The following is a 17,621-nucleotide window of genomic DNA, read 5'->3' on the forward strand; positions in this document are numbered from 1 at the left end:
TCAGAAGGCAATTGATCCAACTGATCTAGCTAAACTACAGAATGATGTGGTTCAATGTCTCGTCAGCTTTGAGTTGGTGTTCCCTCCTTCCTTCTTTGATATTATGACACACCTCCTAGTTCACCTAGTCAAGGAGATTTTCACTCTCGGTCCTATGTTCCTACACAACATGTTCCCCTTAGAGAGATTCATGGGAGTCCTGAAGAAATATGTTCACAACCGTGCTCGCCCAGAAGGAACATCGCCAAGGGCTATGGAATAGAAGAGGTCATTGAGTTCTGTGTTGACTTTATTCCCGACCTTGACTCGATTGGTGTTGCTGAATCGAGACATGAGGGGAGACTAAGCGGAAAGGGGACACTAGGGAGGAAAATATATATTGGTACGGATGATGATTATTTCAATAAAGTGCACTACACAGTTCTACAGAACTCCTCTTTGGTAGATCCGTATATTGAGACACACAAGGATCTCTTACGATCCGAGTTTCCAGGGAAGACTGAAGCTTAGATTACGCATAAACACAAGGAAACTTTTGGCGGTTGGTTGCAAAAAAAATGTCAAGGTGATGAGAGCATCCATGAGCAACTGTATTTATTGGCTATGCAACCATCATGGCATATCGTCACATACAAAGGGTACGAGATAAATGAGAACATATTCTACACAGTAGCCCAAGATAAAAGGAGTACCAACCAAAACAGTGGTGTCCGCATAGATGCCACAGACCCGAGTGAGAATAAGCAGACATATTATGGACGCATAGATGAAATATGGGAACTAGAATATGCACCTACTTTGAAGATCCCATTGTTCAAGTGCCAATGGGTCAAGGTGACCGGAGGCGGGGTAACAGTAGACAACGAGTATGGAATGACAACAGTAGACCTTAGTAATATTGGGTACAAAGATGAACCATTCGTCCTTGCCAAGGATGTGAATCAGGTGTTCTATGTCAATGATATGTCTACCAAACCAAAAAGAGGGAAAAACGATAATGACTCAACCAAAGAGCCAAAGCGCCACATAGTTCTTTCAGGGAAAAGAGTCATCGTGGGAATTGAGGATAAGTCGGACATGTCAGAAGAATATGAAAAGGATGACCGAATTCCGCCCTTCAAAGTGAACAAAGACCCTAGCATCTTGGTAAATGATGAGGACACTCCATGGTTATGAAGCGATCATAACCAAGGGACATACGTAAAGAAGAAGTTCACTGCTGTGCCCACTTGATGATATAGTGATTTAATATAGTGTGTGTTTGAGATATTATGTAATAATTGTGAATTCAGATGTTTATTATGTCATGTTTCAAATTAAATCAATGTTTGATTTGGTGGGATTTCTCTCTCAAAAAGGTAAATTAGGATACTGAGTGATGAAAAATTAAAATATTAACGTTAAAATGATGTGAAAACAAATTTCCTGTCCAAAACCAATAGTTTTAATAATTTTAATTAAACACTACATTTTTGCATTAACAAAATAATAAATATTAGTTACATTATGTTTTATAATTCTAACAAAAAATAAAAACAGTTAGGTTTTAGATTTTTCCTATGTGCAATAAACAAAGAGAAAATTCATATTTTTAACAAAATAATTTTATGCCTTTTATTTAATTTACTATGTATTTAACAAAAACTATTGCATTTCTATTGTATTTAACAAGACTATTGCTTAAAACAGGCGGGAAATAAAACTGCAGGCCACCTTTACTCCCGGGTGGGAAGCCCACCCGGGAGTAAAGGTGGGCTGCAGTTTCGTGGCCCGCCAAAAAAACCCTTTACTCCCGGTTGGTAATACGCACCGGGAGTAAAGGGTTTTTACTCCCGGTTGGTGGCTGGCACCGGGAGTAATTCTCTCTGATATATAACCTCTAGTGCTTGGCGCAGATCGATCCGCTCGTCTTCTTCCTCGTCGAACACCGCCGCCCTCTTCTTGCTCGCACCGCGTCCGTTTGCCTTCCGTGACACCGGCGCCGCCCTCTTCTTCCTCGTGCGGCCTCCACCGCGCGCGCCCATGCCCCTCCTCCGCGCGCGCCCGTGGCCCTCCACCGCGCCCTCCTCCGCGCCCGAGGCCCTCCACCGCACGTAGTTGCCCCACCGCGTCCGAGGCCCTCCACTGCCGAGCTCGAGGTGATATGTTCGTCGATCTCTTTGTACATTCGCCTGAGCCCTCCACTGCCGAGTTATAGATCACGTCGAAAACTACAACTTTGGTGTAAGCCATGTCAACGCTCGAGGTCGATTGAAAATTCCAAATTTTGAATCACAAAATCTAGGAACTGAAAATGAATATTTGGAACTCTAAATGATTTTAAATAAAAAACATATCTTAACGCAAGTTTTGAATATTTGGATATTATATGGATAAATTAGCAAGTTTAATTAGAGTGTCAAAAACTGCATTTTATGGTACTAAAATACATTTTAAGATCACTGGGACCTGAACTCATGACAAGTTTAATTAAGGACCACCAATGAAATTACTTTAGAAATTAATTAGATCGATGTAAATCCATGGCTTGTATAATAAACACGCTATATATTATTTGGAAACAACGCTACGAACCATCCGCTAATGAACTTTCGTACAAACTCCTCAGGATGGCAACCATTGTCGTTGTCACTAAAGCTGAAAATGATCCAGCCCATCAACCGCCATATATTCATCACTATATGATATGCCATTATTCCAAGATGCAGTTTCAATAGAAGAATTTTTTCTGTCTTCATAGATCAATGTTTGTTAACGAAATTTTATCCAAATATATTCATGTAGGGTCTTTTTTTTGAAGGATTTGTTGTAGGATATATAATGGTCAAATAGGAACTCAATTTTGATACCCAGTTTGTAAACTAAGCGTTTTTTAGTTTATAAAAAATATCACATGTGATGATGTAAGCAGTTTTGGTTGGACTTGCATGCATGGCTACAGACAAATGAAGGAAAACTTCAACGTTTCTTCATTTGTGAACTTTGAATATACAAATATAATATATTAATGTTGCTAAAGTAATGTGAGCATTACATATTTTTTCCGGGAAGACTATCTTCAAACTTTATATCATAGCATCAGAGATCGCCTGTAGAAGAAGAAAATAAATTCTTATCATTTCGGAAATAGTAATGGTTATATTAGCAATAAGACACATATACTTACATTTCATAATGACTTATACTTACATTATTAACATAGAATTTTCTCATATGATGAATGACTACATGGTTCACATGGTACATAGGATCACAACATCACGCACCGACACCGCCCCGGCCCGCCTCACGTCGTCGTCGTCGTCAGCACGCCGGCCCGCCTCACATTGTCGTCGTCAGCATACCGGCCACCGCGCCAACATGTATATATACGTCATTTGTATTCATATGCATGTATATATACGTCGTGGAGCACCGCCGCCATCGTTCGTCCATGCGTTTCTATGTATACGGCGGAGCACCGCCGCCCTCGTTCACCCATGTGTACAGACATATATACGGCGGAGTGGAGCACCGCCACTCTTGTCACACCACCCTTTCTCGTGGCCTAGTTGATCAACATTCGTATTATCGTTATCGTTAATGCTAAACAATCACACCAGGGCGAACCGCGCTGTTGATGTCACCGACGTGGTTCGCCCTAGTCACCGACGCAATTTGCCCTCGGCCGTTTATGTATAGCCCTAATTCGCCCTAGTACCAACGTAGTTCGTCCTAGTGTGGCGAATTGCGTCCGTGACCGAGGGGCAAGATTTAATAATGCATATTGTTCATAGATTTTACGCATGTAAGCAAAGATTTGATGTACTATATATTGGTTTTGTTTTTTGAAGCTAGATGGCCGACCCGAGAAACATGGATGAGGAGGAGTTGATGATGAATTTGATCAACACTGGCACTCAAGTTGCCGGCGATGATGGTGCTAAAAATAACGTGCAAGAGGATGTAGATGACGGGTGTCAGTACTTAGCTCTTGAACAAAATGAGCAACAACATATTGGCCAAGTATATATTTTTTATTATTAGCTATATATATTATCATATGTCTTATGTGTGCTCATGACATTAAAAATAATGTTTATGTTTTGTAGCCCTCTGGATCAACATCAACAACTACAACGAAGAGTAAAAATGTTCGAGGTCCCAAAAAGCCATTGGAGGGCCGCTTCATCATCTTGGAGTTCAATGTGGATACAGGAGAATCGGGGGGGGGGGGGGGGGGGGGGGCGAATAAAATGAAATTTGTGCACCACTGTGGTTACCTTGTACGGGACCGGCTCCCGATTAGTACCCGTGAATGGAAGAAGAAGACCAATGCTCCTCATATCAGTTTTGTCTCCGATTGTGACAAGGCGTTAATTTGGAATGATGTCTTGGTACATTTCACGCTCCAAACAGATGGTTATGATGATATAATAGATGGTGATGAATTGAAGGAGCGAGTTAGGGATTGGGCAATGAAGAAGATGGTCACCCAGTTTCAGACTTGGAAGAAACACCTATACACGACGTATGTCAAGAAGAACATAGCACCAGATTTTACTGTCCCAGGCCCGATCTCAAAGCAGAGGCCCTATTGGGATGAGTTTGTACAGTACAAGACTTCGGAAGAGGGTGTGAGTCGGGTGATAAAGAACCAACGTAATGCCCAACAGAAGACATACCACCATACCTTGGGATCAGGTGGCTACCCGACTGCCATTAAGAAGTGGAACAAAATGGAAGCAGACCTTCTTGCCAAGGGTATCAAACCAGAATCACTCGAGTGGGGAGAACGTGCAAAGAATTGGTTTTTCGGTCATGGGGGAACACTAGACCAGGAGACAGGGAAGTGCGTTTATGGCGCAAGACTGCAAGAAGCAGCAGAAAGATTGTTTTATGCTCAGAGAGCTACTGCTAGTGGTGCGTTCAGGCCCAACAGAGAGAAGGATGAGCTGACATACGCCATTGGGACTATTGAACATGGTGGTCGAACTAGAGGCAAAGGAAGTATCTCGTGGGAGCATGGATTCCTTCAGGACAGACCTTCCTACAGAAGTCACCAGAGAAAGAAGGAAGAAGAGGCACAACGGCTCCAGAGGTTGGTGGAAGCGGTGCGTGGAGCACAGGAGCGGGAAAAAAACCTTGAAGCGCGAATGCAGGAGGAAATCAGAAGGCAAGTGCAAATAGCAGTGAGTGCAAGCAAGCAGGCATCAGAGCCAAGAATCAACATTAGCCAATCTGTTCAGTTGAAAAGCAGCTGCGCTTCCATGGAGATACCAAATTAAGGGGACACAGGACTGCGCTTCCCTGTGGATGACGTCACTGAACCTTGTACAACGTGTGAGCTACACATTCCAAAGGAGAATTCCACAATCAAGGTGGCTATCGGTCTTGTTAATCCTATCGACCGAACCAAGACACCAAGGATTCATGGGAATATAATCCAAGAAGGATATGCTACCATCTCGGTAGATAAAGCTGAAAAAGGTTTTAGTGATTTGCCTCTTAACATTCCTAGAGGTGATGGCGAGAAGACTCTAGGAGAAGCGGAGAAGACATTCATTCTATGGCGCAAGCGCTACATCATCATTCCAGGGATGTCGGCTCCACCTCCTCCTGAACTACCTCACCATAGGTACGTGCAGATGAAAACAATACATCATTAATTTGTATTGGCTTAAATAATTAACAATCTGCTCATAATAATATGTCATTCCTTTTTTGTAGCAGATTCTCCCCCAACCTAAATCCAATTGTTCAATCGCCAGATCATCATAGTGCTCTGTACGATGACATTGTGTTGGAAGACGAGGCTGCATCCACACCATCTCCAAGGAGGTCTCCAACGCCGCAGCCGCCACCTCCAAGGAGGTCTCCAATGCCGCTGCCAACACCTCCAAGGAGGTCTCCAACGCCTCCCCCGCCCCCGCCTACCAAAAAGCCTAGCAAGAGGCCAGCCCCTCAAACGAAGAACCAGTCCCCGCCTGCAAAGAAAGCCACCGTGAAACCAAGGGCTATTCCCAAAATAATATCTGAAGAGAAGGAAGAAGGAACTGATGCATATAAAAAAGACATGTCTAGATTCTATGACAAACTTAAAATGAATCAAGAAGCAAGGAGAAACCCGGAGAAACCGTACTTCTTCGTAGCTCCAGATATTCTAAGAAAAAATGTGACTTCTTACCAGCAACAATAGCGGGAATCTCGTAAGCCGTCCAAATCAACGTTATCAGACTATGACCGCACTCTCACCAAGTCAATTGAGGCGGCACAGAAAAAGAAGCGGGCAGGGAAAGGAGTTGCCCAACTCGGACAACAAGCGCACCAATCAATCCCCCCGCTAGTTGTTGGTAATGAATATGGTTCGAATTTAGGATTAATGCATCAGGCAAACATACCTCCGGATGTCGATTTGGATCACCTTGGTGAATTTCTTGATGAGACTGGTCTCGACCTTTACCAGATGTTTGGTGATGGAAACATTGAGAGTGCGGCGGAGGTTGATATTTGGAAGAAAAAATTTGTACTAGGCCAGAGGTCTATACAACCCTCAAGCCTTATCTGATCTGGGGACGCAAATGTACCTGCTAAACAAGTGGTACATGCAGGCGTCTACCAGTGGAGACTTCTGCGTTGGTGTCAGAATTAGAGACGAACATTGGTTCCGTGGCGATGATGTTATGTATGTTGACTTTGCAGAATTTCATCAACTATGCCACCTGACCTCTCTGGACAAAGTTATCATTAGCTGCTATTGCCTGTAAGTAATAATTCTTTCGATCTATTATTAAACTCATCATATGTGTGTATATGCATATAAATTATCCTAACAAGTACTATATATATGCAGATTTACAATGACAGAGCTCAGAAAGGAAGGCTGCAATGAAATTGGTTTTGTTGATCCCCATATAGTATTCGAAGACCCAATTACTCCAAAGACTAATTGGAAGTCTGAGTCAGAGAGTAACCTCATGAACTTCTTAGTGAACCAACGCCACAAGAAGGATATACTCTTTCCCTATAACTTCAAGTGAGTGTTAATCATGTCGATCATATCCTTAATGGCTCATATGTTGATTCTAGTTAATTAATGAGTGTTATGCGTTATATCCTATAAACACATGTAGCAATCACTGGATATTGATGGACATCGATCTGGTGAAAAGTCACTTGATAATCTATGACTCGATGAGAAAACCACAACAAGACTACCAAGATATGATAGATATTATCCAGAGGTAATTTTGGGATCTCTAGCAACTATATATACACACAAACATGATGATTAACTATATCTGATGACGTGGCAAATTTTTTATTGGGCAGTGTTTGGAAAACCTTTATTGAGAAGCAACACATGGAAAAATGCAAAGCGCCACTGAATGTAATCCCTTTGAAAGTAAGTCCCCTGAATCGCATCATCTTTATTAATTAAACATATAGCTTTCACCGGATCACCAGATTGGATGACAAATCTTTTTCTCGTAAAGTGGTGTCTGAGGCAGGAACAGGGGAACAACTACTGTGGTTACTATGTTTGCAAGTTTATCAAGGTGCTCTCCCAAAGAACTCCTATAGAGAGACTCAAAGTACGTTAAAAATACACTATATATTCATTTAATTATTATTATTGATTGTGTTACTATGTCTTTATATATATATATATGTACATATATTAATTTATTTTCCTTTAATTCAAACCTGTAGACTCGATGGTTGGAGGAAAAGGTCATACGGCAAGACCAAATCAAAGCAATTCAAGAGTCTATAGCCGGATTTTTTAATGAGCAGGTCATCGATTCCAAGGGCGAGTTCTACTTCGACCCAACACTGCCATTGAAGCCAAGCTAGAGGATGAGAGGAAACTTGTTATGTCACAACAACTATAATGCAATCTTTTGTAATATATGCACATGAAATAATATAATTAAAATACACATATGCATGCATGCATGTAAATATATATATGATGCATGCATGCATATATATATATATATATATATATATATATATATATATATATATATATATATTTCTATGCTTGAATTGTGTGATTTAAAACGTTCATTGTGCTTGAACCGAAACATACTATATGCGCATATAAATATATAATTAGCAGCGTACAATACGACTTCGAAAACCTATTTTGAAAAGAAAACAAAAAATGAAAAGAAAAGAAAAAAGAAAAAACCTTTAGTCCCGGTTCGTATTACCAACCGGGACTAAAGGTGCCGGCCATCGTGGCATGTCAGGAGGCACCTTTAGTCCCGGTTGGTGTTACCCACCGGGACTAAAGGTCCTCCTTTAGTCCCGGTTCCTAACCCGGGACTAAAGGACCCCCCCTTTAGTCCCGGATGCTTGCTCCCGGGTGGGGAACCGGGACTAGAGGGGGTTCCCCACCGGGAGTAAAGCTCGGTTCTCTACCAGTGGTGGCTAGCGTTGTAGGGAGATATTCGCACTCTCTGCTCAATCCCTAATCAAAATTTGGTTATCTTGTGCCCAATCCATGATGATCTTCCCAAGTTTGTGTCATCTAATGGTCCATATAAATTTTTCATAGCTCTATGATGAAACTGAGACAGACATGCCATGCAGTTCCTCTGTTCAGAAATCTGTCCATATCTTTGCTTACATGAAGTGGAATCTCTCGCTCCTGCACGAGTTCATATTGTGTCTTTGCTTTCACGTTGCTTCACATTGTCGTTTGTAAAATACTGTCAAGACACATGAAAGAAGAAAGGAATCAGATCGACCACCGAGAGCCAAAGCAAATAAAGTATATATAATAATTTACATGTGTATCACTAAGTATTCCCGAGTAGTGGGTTTAGGTAGTGCGAGAATAATCTGACATACTATTTGCTGGCCTACGTACTAAAGAATCTTTGTAAGTGCGTGTGAGCTTTAAGACATCTCCCCGTCAATTTCTTGGAACAAGGTTATTAGACAACACATGTGGTCCATGCATGTGTTGTGAGGGAATCCAACATTATTTAACCTACTACTAGCTTTATTTAATTGTCTGGGTAACACTGAGTCAAACTTCCAACCAACCCGGCCCCTCAATCCACTTCCTTTTTTGGTTCATATTTATTTATATACGCGTGTATGGACAAGCACATGAGCTCCACTGCATGCAAGGTCATCTACTTTTATATTTTTTTGAGAATACTTTTATCCTTTTATATTAACACCCTTGTATTGAAATAAAAAATATAGATATATAGACACAGAGGGATAGGCATCAATTCATGGATCCAAACCTTGAGTAAAACTCTATTACCGGCTCTTGCTATTCACCTGCAACATGGTTTAACAAACCTTGAGTACTTGAGGGTACTCAACAAGACTTAACCGACATAAAGAAAAGACTCCAAAGGTATGCATCCTTAAGGGTTACAAAAAGGGTTTAGCAAGAATCAAAGTTTGCTTTTGCATAAAAGCTTACTACTTGTGGATCTTTACTTTTAATATTTTAACTTGACATATATGATTGATAGTACCCCATATGTACCAAAAATAAATCAGCCATTTCATTTATCATCTCATGTCATTTCCATAAGTAATCATGTTTCATTTATTAAACTACAATGTAGGACAGAGGATCGAGTCTCCATAACCGAGGAGCAACGACGATTCGAATCGATTAAACCCAGATGGGGATTCCCAACCACACGACATATGCAGGTCCCAGAACTACATATATCAACCCTTCCCTAGGATCCTCCAAAACATGAATGGGTTCGCACCACCCGAGAGAACAGTACTCCACCACCCTATGCCGTCCCAGACGGTTTTGCAGGGTGGGTACACGCTACTCTCGCCATCTCGCCACTCCCAGTGTGCGTTATCCTCTCTCATAATCGAATAGCCTAGGTATCGAGCTTACCGGAGTATGTGGCTAGTACTGCAAAGTCTCGAACACATACAAGCCTACAACGAACGGTCCTTAATCAACACAGACGGGACAAGCACGACCAGGAAAACCCTGACTGCTTAACCACCAGAAACATACCCAAGTCCCGTCCAGTTTCAAATTAATCATGTCTCACATGTATCCATTCCTTTATATCCGAGAAAGAGTAAGGTTTGAATGATGAACTCATCATTCGACATCTAGTGTTTAAGCATGGCTAAGCATTAACTAATCAAGAATCTTTAAATGATATCAAGCATAGGCATTTGAAACATCAAGGTAAGTAATGCAGCAATTTGGTTTCAACCACATCCTATTTACTTAATGCACAAGTTATAAGACTCAAGTGATAAAAGTAATTGTAAATACAAGGATGAGTTTATATACTCCGGGGCTTGCCTTGGTTAACTGAAATGTTAGGATCCTCAGAAGAACCACAGATATCAAAACCAACCTCAACAGGTGGATACTCCTCTAAAACGGGATCAGCAGTAGCAACAACCTCCTCACTCGGATTCACTACACGTGATAAAAGATGCATGCTCAACATTATGATCATAACATGATGCATGATAGATACATGCAAGTGCATAGATGAAATCAAACAAATTCAAAGCAACTTGAATACAACTTTCCTTCACTTTTCAAAAAGAGTTACATGAAATAACATTTTTTCCTTTTATTACATAATACATGTCACTACTTGATATAAGAAAGTTATATTGATCTTCAAATTGAACAATAGATTTTTGTAGTTCAATTGACCTCATTGATTAGTTAGAATTCACCAAAATCCTTTAATCATTTTCTACATCATTTGGTGTTTATTTAATACTTTAAAACATTTTAAACACACTTGAATTAATTATGAAATTTTTAAATTTTAAATTAATGTCAACTTTTGTGAAGACAGGTATTACCACATAACATTTACACAAAAAGTTTCATGAATAAATAATCTTTAATTTGTCCTACAAAAATCAATTACATAGCATTTTTCCATTAAAACTTGTAATTTTTAAGCATAGCAAAAGTACTTAAAATGATCAACTAATATTTTCCTAGATAGAGCATATGATGAGGTGGCTACACAAAAATTTTCATGATTTAATCTCATCCCATTATTTAATTATGACTTAAACAAGTTCTAATATCATTTAATCATTTCTGGAAAAAGAATAAACCGAATCAACACTGTGTACTCTCTCTCTCTCAGCCAGTGTCACTAACATGTGGGTCACCCATGTCGGCATAGTGCCCCCGTGCTCAACAGCGATGACCGCGGGTTTGACCGTCGATATCTCGCCGCCGGTGAGGTTGCCGGCCACGGCGAGGGCACCATCATGTTCCCCACCTCACGGCGCGTCGGTTGGTGGTACTAGCTGAACCAAATACGGCTCGGTCCGAGCTCGGCGCCAGCCATGGTGGCTCGGCAGTGAAGGAGACGACGGCGTTCGGCCGACTCCGGTGAACTCAAGCGGACAAAGCTGGTCAAGGGGCTTCACAAGGTGATGGATGAGCTGTCAGAGCATGCAATCGAGCTGAGATTGAGCAGAGGCAGCGAATTTTGTTGGCAAGAGCGGGCGACGGCGACGGCTAACAGAGAGAAGAAAAGGGACGGCAGCGTCGCTGAGGCCTTTATACGGGCAGGGCGGGCAGTTGAGGCGTGCCAGCGACTGTGTGAGGTCGGCAACGCGCTCAAGGACGTGCCGAGGGTCTAGAAACTGCTTGGCGGCGGCGACTTTGAGCACGGCAACGGCTAGGTGGCGCTCTGGTGTTGCTGGGCTACTGTAGCAGACAGGGAGAAGCTTCCCCTTTCAAATTTCTCTTAAATTTGTTAAGTAAAGTGGTGAGCTCCTTTAAGCAAAGTTGTTGAACATAAAAAGATCTTCAACTTTGGTTTAAGGATCAAATTGAAATTCAAAACAGTTTGGAAAATATGGATTGAAACTCAAACAAATGTGCACTGTTCATTCATTTAAATTGAGAATTCAAATTAGTTGTTTAGCTATTTTTGAGGAATTATCTAGTAATTAATCCTATTCGAAACTATCCAACCAACTTCACCATTTCAAAATACAAGTTTTGTACCAATTCATAGAATCAAATTTGCCAACTTTTATTTAAGAAAATTGATTTGAAAATTCCCCAAATAATGAACTTTCCAAAATTTGAATCATGAGATGCTTATATGCCATGATACTTGATGATTATGCATGATAATGTCCATGATTAAAGTTTTACTAAGTGCTAAACATCTGGGATGTTACAGGCTATTCATGTTTTCAATGATTTTGCCCGGCTCTGGGTGGGTACATTGCTTCTAGATCGACTGTTCTATTGTAGTGATGAAGTTGTTATTCTTGCGCTTGCTATCCTTCGTCTTCAAATAGAAGGAGGCATCTTCGCTTTCGTTGGTTGCCTTCTTCTTGCCCCTGGTTTTGCCGACATGGGCATCATTTGTCTCGCCACCATTTGCATAGCTGATGCCGATGTCTAGGAGCTTGTGCGATGTAGCAAAAAATTTTTGGCTAATCCTGTGGACCAGCTCGAGGCATCTGACTCCTCTCATGAAGGCGTCCGTGGCCTTATACTCCACGATTTCGGGGAGCCCATTGCCCTTACGGGTGTACCGTTGGATGTATTCGTGGATTCGTTCCCCGTGCTCTCATCGGCAGTTGGAAAGGTCCCATGCGGTACAAGGCTTGGTGTATGCTCCCTCAAAGTTGTCACCGAAGAGGCGCTCAAGGTGACAACTTTCCTTGTGTGGCGTCACGTGGGAGATGCTCCAGCCAAGCGTGAGCTAAGTCGGCGAGGTATAATGGGGCGTATTGTTCGGCGTAAAGAGAGTCTATCACACCAACGACGCTCATGGCGTTTTGCAGATGCCCTACCAAATAGTCACACGTGAAAATGACTTGTGGAGCCAAAACCAAGCAAAAAGTGGTGAAGTCAAAGGCATTTTGGTCTAGAAGCCAAAACCACAAAAATGTGGCTTTTTCTGGCTTCACAATTTTTGGAAAAGCCCTAATCTGGCCATCCTAGAATGGGATCAACCTTCCTATGCACTATGGATAGAATGACAAAGATGTCATGTAAGCCTTCACATAGTTTACACGTAACTTCTTAATGCTTAAAAGTTGTTAAGGTTTATGTCAATATTGATTCTTAATTCATTCTAAATCAAGGTCCTAGTAGTCCCCGCTGAGTATTAGTGAAGGCTACCCGAAACGTTTCTAGTCAGGTTAAGATGCCCTTGTGGCTAGCGTTGTAGGGAGATATTCGCACTCTGTGCTCAATCCTTAATCAAAATTTGGTTATCTTGTGCCCAATCCATTATGATCTTCCCAAGTTTGTGTCATCTAATGGTCCATATAAATTTTTCATAGCTCTATGATGAAACTGAGACAGACATGCCATGCAGTTCCTCTGTTCAGAAATCTGTCCATATCTTTGCTTACATGAAGTGGAATCTCTCGCTCCTGCACGAGTTCATATTGTGTCTTTGCTTTCACGTTGCTTCACATTGTCGTTTGTAAAATACTGTCAAGACACACGAAAGAAGAAAGGAATCAGATCGACCACCGAGAGCCAAAGCAAATAAAGTATATATAATAATTTACAAGTGTATCACTAAGTATTCCCGAGTAGTGGGTTTAGGTAGTGCGAGAATAATCTGACATACTATTTGCTGGCCTACGTACTAAAGAATCTTTGTAAGTGCGTGTGAGCTTTAAGACATCTCCCCGTCAATTTCTTGGAACAAGGTTATTAGACAACACATGTGGTCCATGCATGTGTTGTGAGGGAATCCAACATTATTTAACCTACTACTAGCTTTATTTAATTGTCTGGGTAACACTGAGTCAAACTTCCAACCAACCCGGCCCCTCAATCCACTTCCTTTTTTGGTTCATATTTATTTATATACGCGTGTATGGACAAGCACATGAGCTCCACTGCATGCAAGGTCATCTACTTTTATATTTTTTTGAGAATACTTTTATCCTTTTATATTAACACCCTTGTATTGAAATAAAAAATATAGATATATAGACACAGAGGGATAGGCATCAATTCATGGATCCTCTTCTCTCAACTTCCTATTTATTACTCCGAATGCCCCTCCCACGAAAGCACGCACCCATCGCCGCTGAACCCTATCCTCTGACTCTGATCCCAACCGTTTCCTACACTCGTAGTCGTAGGCCATGGCGACGCGGCCTGATGACCTGCTGCCAGTTGAGATCTGCGAGGTGTGGGCAGCCAACCTCGAGGACGAGTTCGCCAAGATCCGCGACATCATCGAGCACTACCCTTACGTCGCTGTGGACGTGCAGCACCCCGGCGTGGTGCACCGCCCTCTCCGTCCGGAGCTGCTGAGCAAGTCGCTGGCCGAGTACAACTACGCCACCATGAAGGCCAACGTCGACGTGCTCACGGTCATCCAGATTGGCCTCACCTTCTCCGACGAGCACGGCACGCAGCCGATGCTTGATGAGTCGGAGTCGGACAGACGCCACCCCTGCGCCTGGCAGTTCAACTTCCGAGGGTTTGACCCTCGGACCGACATCGCGGACGCAAACCACATCGAGCTGCTCCGGCGCAGTGGGATCGACTTCACCCGCCACGGCGCCGAGGGAGTCGATCCACGACGCTTTGCCGAGCTGCTCCTGTCGTCCAGTGTCGTCCCCAATATGGATCTCCACTGGGTGACGTTCGATGGTCGCTACGGCGTCGGCTACCTGCTCAAGTTGCTCACTGCGGGAAGCCTACCTGACATGATGTCCGGATTTTTCGATCTCGTCAAGATATACTTCCCTAGCATATACGACATCAAGCACCTGATGAAGTTCTGCGGTGTCACCGACAGCGGGCTGGATGATCTTGCCAATATTCTTGATGTCAAGTCCGCTCGAATCTGCTACAAGGCGGGCTCTGATTCGTTTCTGACAGCGCTGTGCTTCAATAAGCTTCGTCAGGGCTTCTTCAACGGGTCAGCCGAGAAATATGGCTGTGAGTTGTTTGGGTTGGAGCAGTGAACAGCACTTCTGCGAGTCACTGAACAACAAACAAAAAATGCTCAGCTCCTTTATCGGCTAGTTGAGGTCCCGTGATGGTTTGAATCTGCCCGCCACCCACCAGGTGGACTCGGACTTTCTACTATGTTATTACAATCTCGTTTTTTCTTTTGTTTGGTTTGGGTTGTCTCCTCGTTCTAGTTAGGACAATCTCGTGTACGTGTGTTGGAGCCATGGAGTCAGGCAGAGTCTATGGTTTTGCCCATGTTGCGTTTTGTGGCGGCAATCCGCGTTGTGTGCTTTGTGTGCAGTGTGCGCAGACACCGCTGGCATGCCACGGAATGGCTGGGCTCACTATTTTGTATCACCACAATAAGATGACAAACTCAGAAAAGCTGCTATGGATACTGCAGATCCTTATTTACACTGTCAAAAACAGATTTCCTGACGTAGCAGTGGCTACAGTTGCTACTCAAGAGCCTCTAGGAATTGAGTACGTTTTTATAAATGGTTGTAGAAATCGATTTATAGAGCCAGTTGATAACATGTTTCACCTCTGTACAAATTGATTTATAAGCCTACTGATAATATGGTCTGTCTCTGAAAATCGATTAAATAAAAACAATAAAAAGGTACCATACATGTACGTCAACCGTAGCGGCACACCTCAGCTGAGCGCCCCACGACCTGCCGACCAACGCATCGCCACCGTACCCACAGATACTGCGCCTGTATGACTGTATGTGCCACGGATGCCACCGGCGCATTCTGATGGTTGTTGCCTCTACTTTCCGGTGAAGGATGAGTCAATATAGTATTAGAAAACCTATTTTCAGAGCTCGTCTTTTTGCGTTTTCAAAGAATGGACTCCACTACTATGTTCCAGGAGTCAATTCACCCAAAACTGGCCTGGCTGGATTCTCTATTCATGCCCATCACAGCTTGGCTCAGCCCCGTGAAAACCGGCCTAACCGGTTGTAGGATTCGGCCATGCAGGATTTCCTGATACGAGACCGAGTTGATTCCAACTTGGTTCAAACTCATTTTTGTTGTGAGAAATTTGTAGATTCTGCTTCTGAGATATTTTCTACTGGGATAGGACCAAACCCTTTATATATGCTACAGGATCACGGTCGATTGAGTAATCCAACATGCAATCGATAAAAAATACATCTATTACTCTTTTTTCCCTTACCCTAGCTTTTTGAACCCTTTCTATTTGTCAAGAAGCCTAAGTGATGTCCAAACAATGGAATCATGTCCTCTGAAGTTGCTCCTATTGACTGATCTGTGTAGTCAGGTGATCTGCGTCGTCCAATCGATCGGACGGTGACTAGTTCACATGCACTCACTGGTAGAGAACCGAGCTTTACTCCCGGTGGGGAACCCCCTCTAGTCCCGGTTCCCCACCCGGGAGCAAGCATCCGGGACTAAAGGGGGGGTCCTTTAGTCCCGGGTCAGGAACCGGGACTAAAGGAGGACCTTTAGTCCCGGTGGGTAACACCAACCGGGACTAAAGGTGCCTCCTGACATGCCACGATGGCCGGCACCTTTAGTCCCGGTTGGTAATACGAACCGGGACTAAAGGTTTTTTTCTTTTTTCTTTTCTTTTCATTTTTTTGTTTTCTTTTCAAAATAGGTTTTCGAAGTCGTATTGTACGCTGCTAATTATACATTTATATGCGCATATAGTATGTTTCGGTTCAAGCACAATGAACGTATTAAATCACACAATTCAAGCATAGAAATATATATATATATATATATATATATATATATATATATATATATATATATATATATATATATATATATATATATATATATGCATGCATCATATATATATTTACATGCATGCATGCATATGTGTATTTTACATTATATTATTTCATGTGCATATATTACAAAAGATTGCATTATAGTTGTTGTGACATAACAAGTTTCTTCTCATCCTCTAGCTTGGCTTCAATGGCAGTGTTGGGTCGAAGTAGAACTCGCCCTTGGAATCGATGACCTGCTCATTAAAAAATCCGGCTATAGACTCTTGAATTGCTTTGATTTGGTCTTGCCGTATGACCTTTTCCTCCAACCATCGAGTCTACAGGTTTGAATTAAAGGAAAATAAATTAATATATGTATATATATATATATAAAGACATAGTAACACAATCAATAATAATAATTAAATGAATATATAGTGTATTTTTAACGTACTTTGAGTCTCTCTGTAGGAGTTCTTTGGGAGAGCACCTTGATAAACTTGCAAACATAGTAACCACAGTAGTTGTTCCCCTGTTCCTGCCTCAGACACCACTTTACGAGAAAAAGATTTGTCATCCAATCTGGTGATCCGGTGAAAGCTATATGTTTAATTAATAAAGATGATGCGATTCAGGGGACTTACTTTCAATGGGATTACATTCAGTGGCGCTTTGCATTTTTCCATGTGTTGCTTCTCAATAAAGGTTTTCCAAACACTGCCCAATAAAAAATTTGCCACGTCATCAGATATAGTTAATCATCATGTTTGTGTGTATATATAGTTGCTAGAGATCCCGAAATTACCTCTGGATAATATCTATCATATCTTGGTAGTCTTGTTGTGGTTTTCTCATCGAGTCATAGATTATCAAGTGACTTTTCACCAGATCGATGTCCATCAATATCCAGTGATTGCTGCATGTGTTTATAGGATATAA

General features: G+C 42.0%; 1 protein-coding gene across 1 annotated transcript; it reads left to right on the forward strand.

Moving 5' to 3' along the window:
- The first annotated feature begins 14,006 nt into the window (after positions 1–14,006).
- LOC136482742 (probable CCR4-associated factor 1 homolog 7) lies at positions 14,007–15,355 on the forward strand. Its single transcript, XM_066479941.1, has one exon. It carries the CDS (start codon positions 14,113–14,115, stop codon positions 14,941–14,943), a length of 831 nt encoding a protein of 276 aa, XP_066336038.1. The 5' UTR covers positions 14,007–14,112; the 3' UTR covers positions 14,944–15,355.
- Positions 15,356–17,621: the final 2,266 nt, after the last annotated feature.

Source organism: Miscanthus floridulus, chromosome 9 (genome assembly GCF_019320115.1).
Source record: "Miscanthus floridulus cultivar M001 chromosome 9, ASM1932011v1, whole genome shotgun sequence".
Lineage (NCBI taxonomy): Eukaryota > Viridiplantae > Streptophyta > Magnoliopsida > Poales > Poaceae > Miscanthus > Miscanthus floridulus.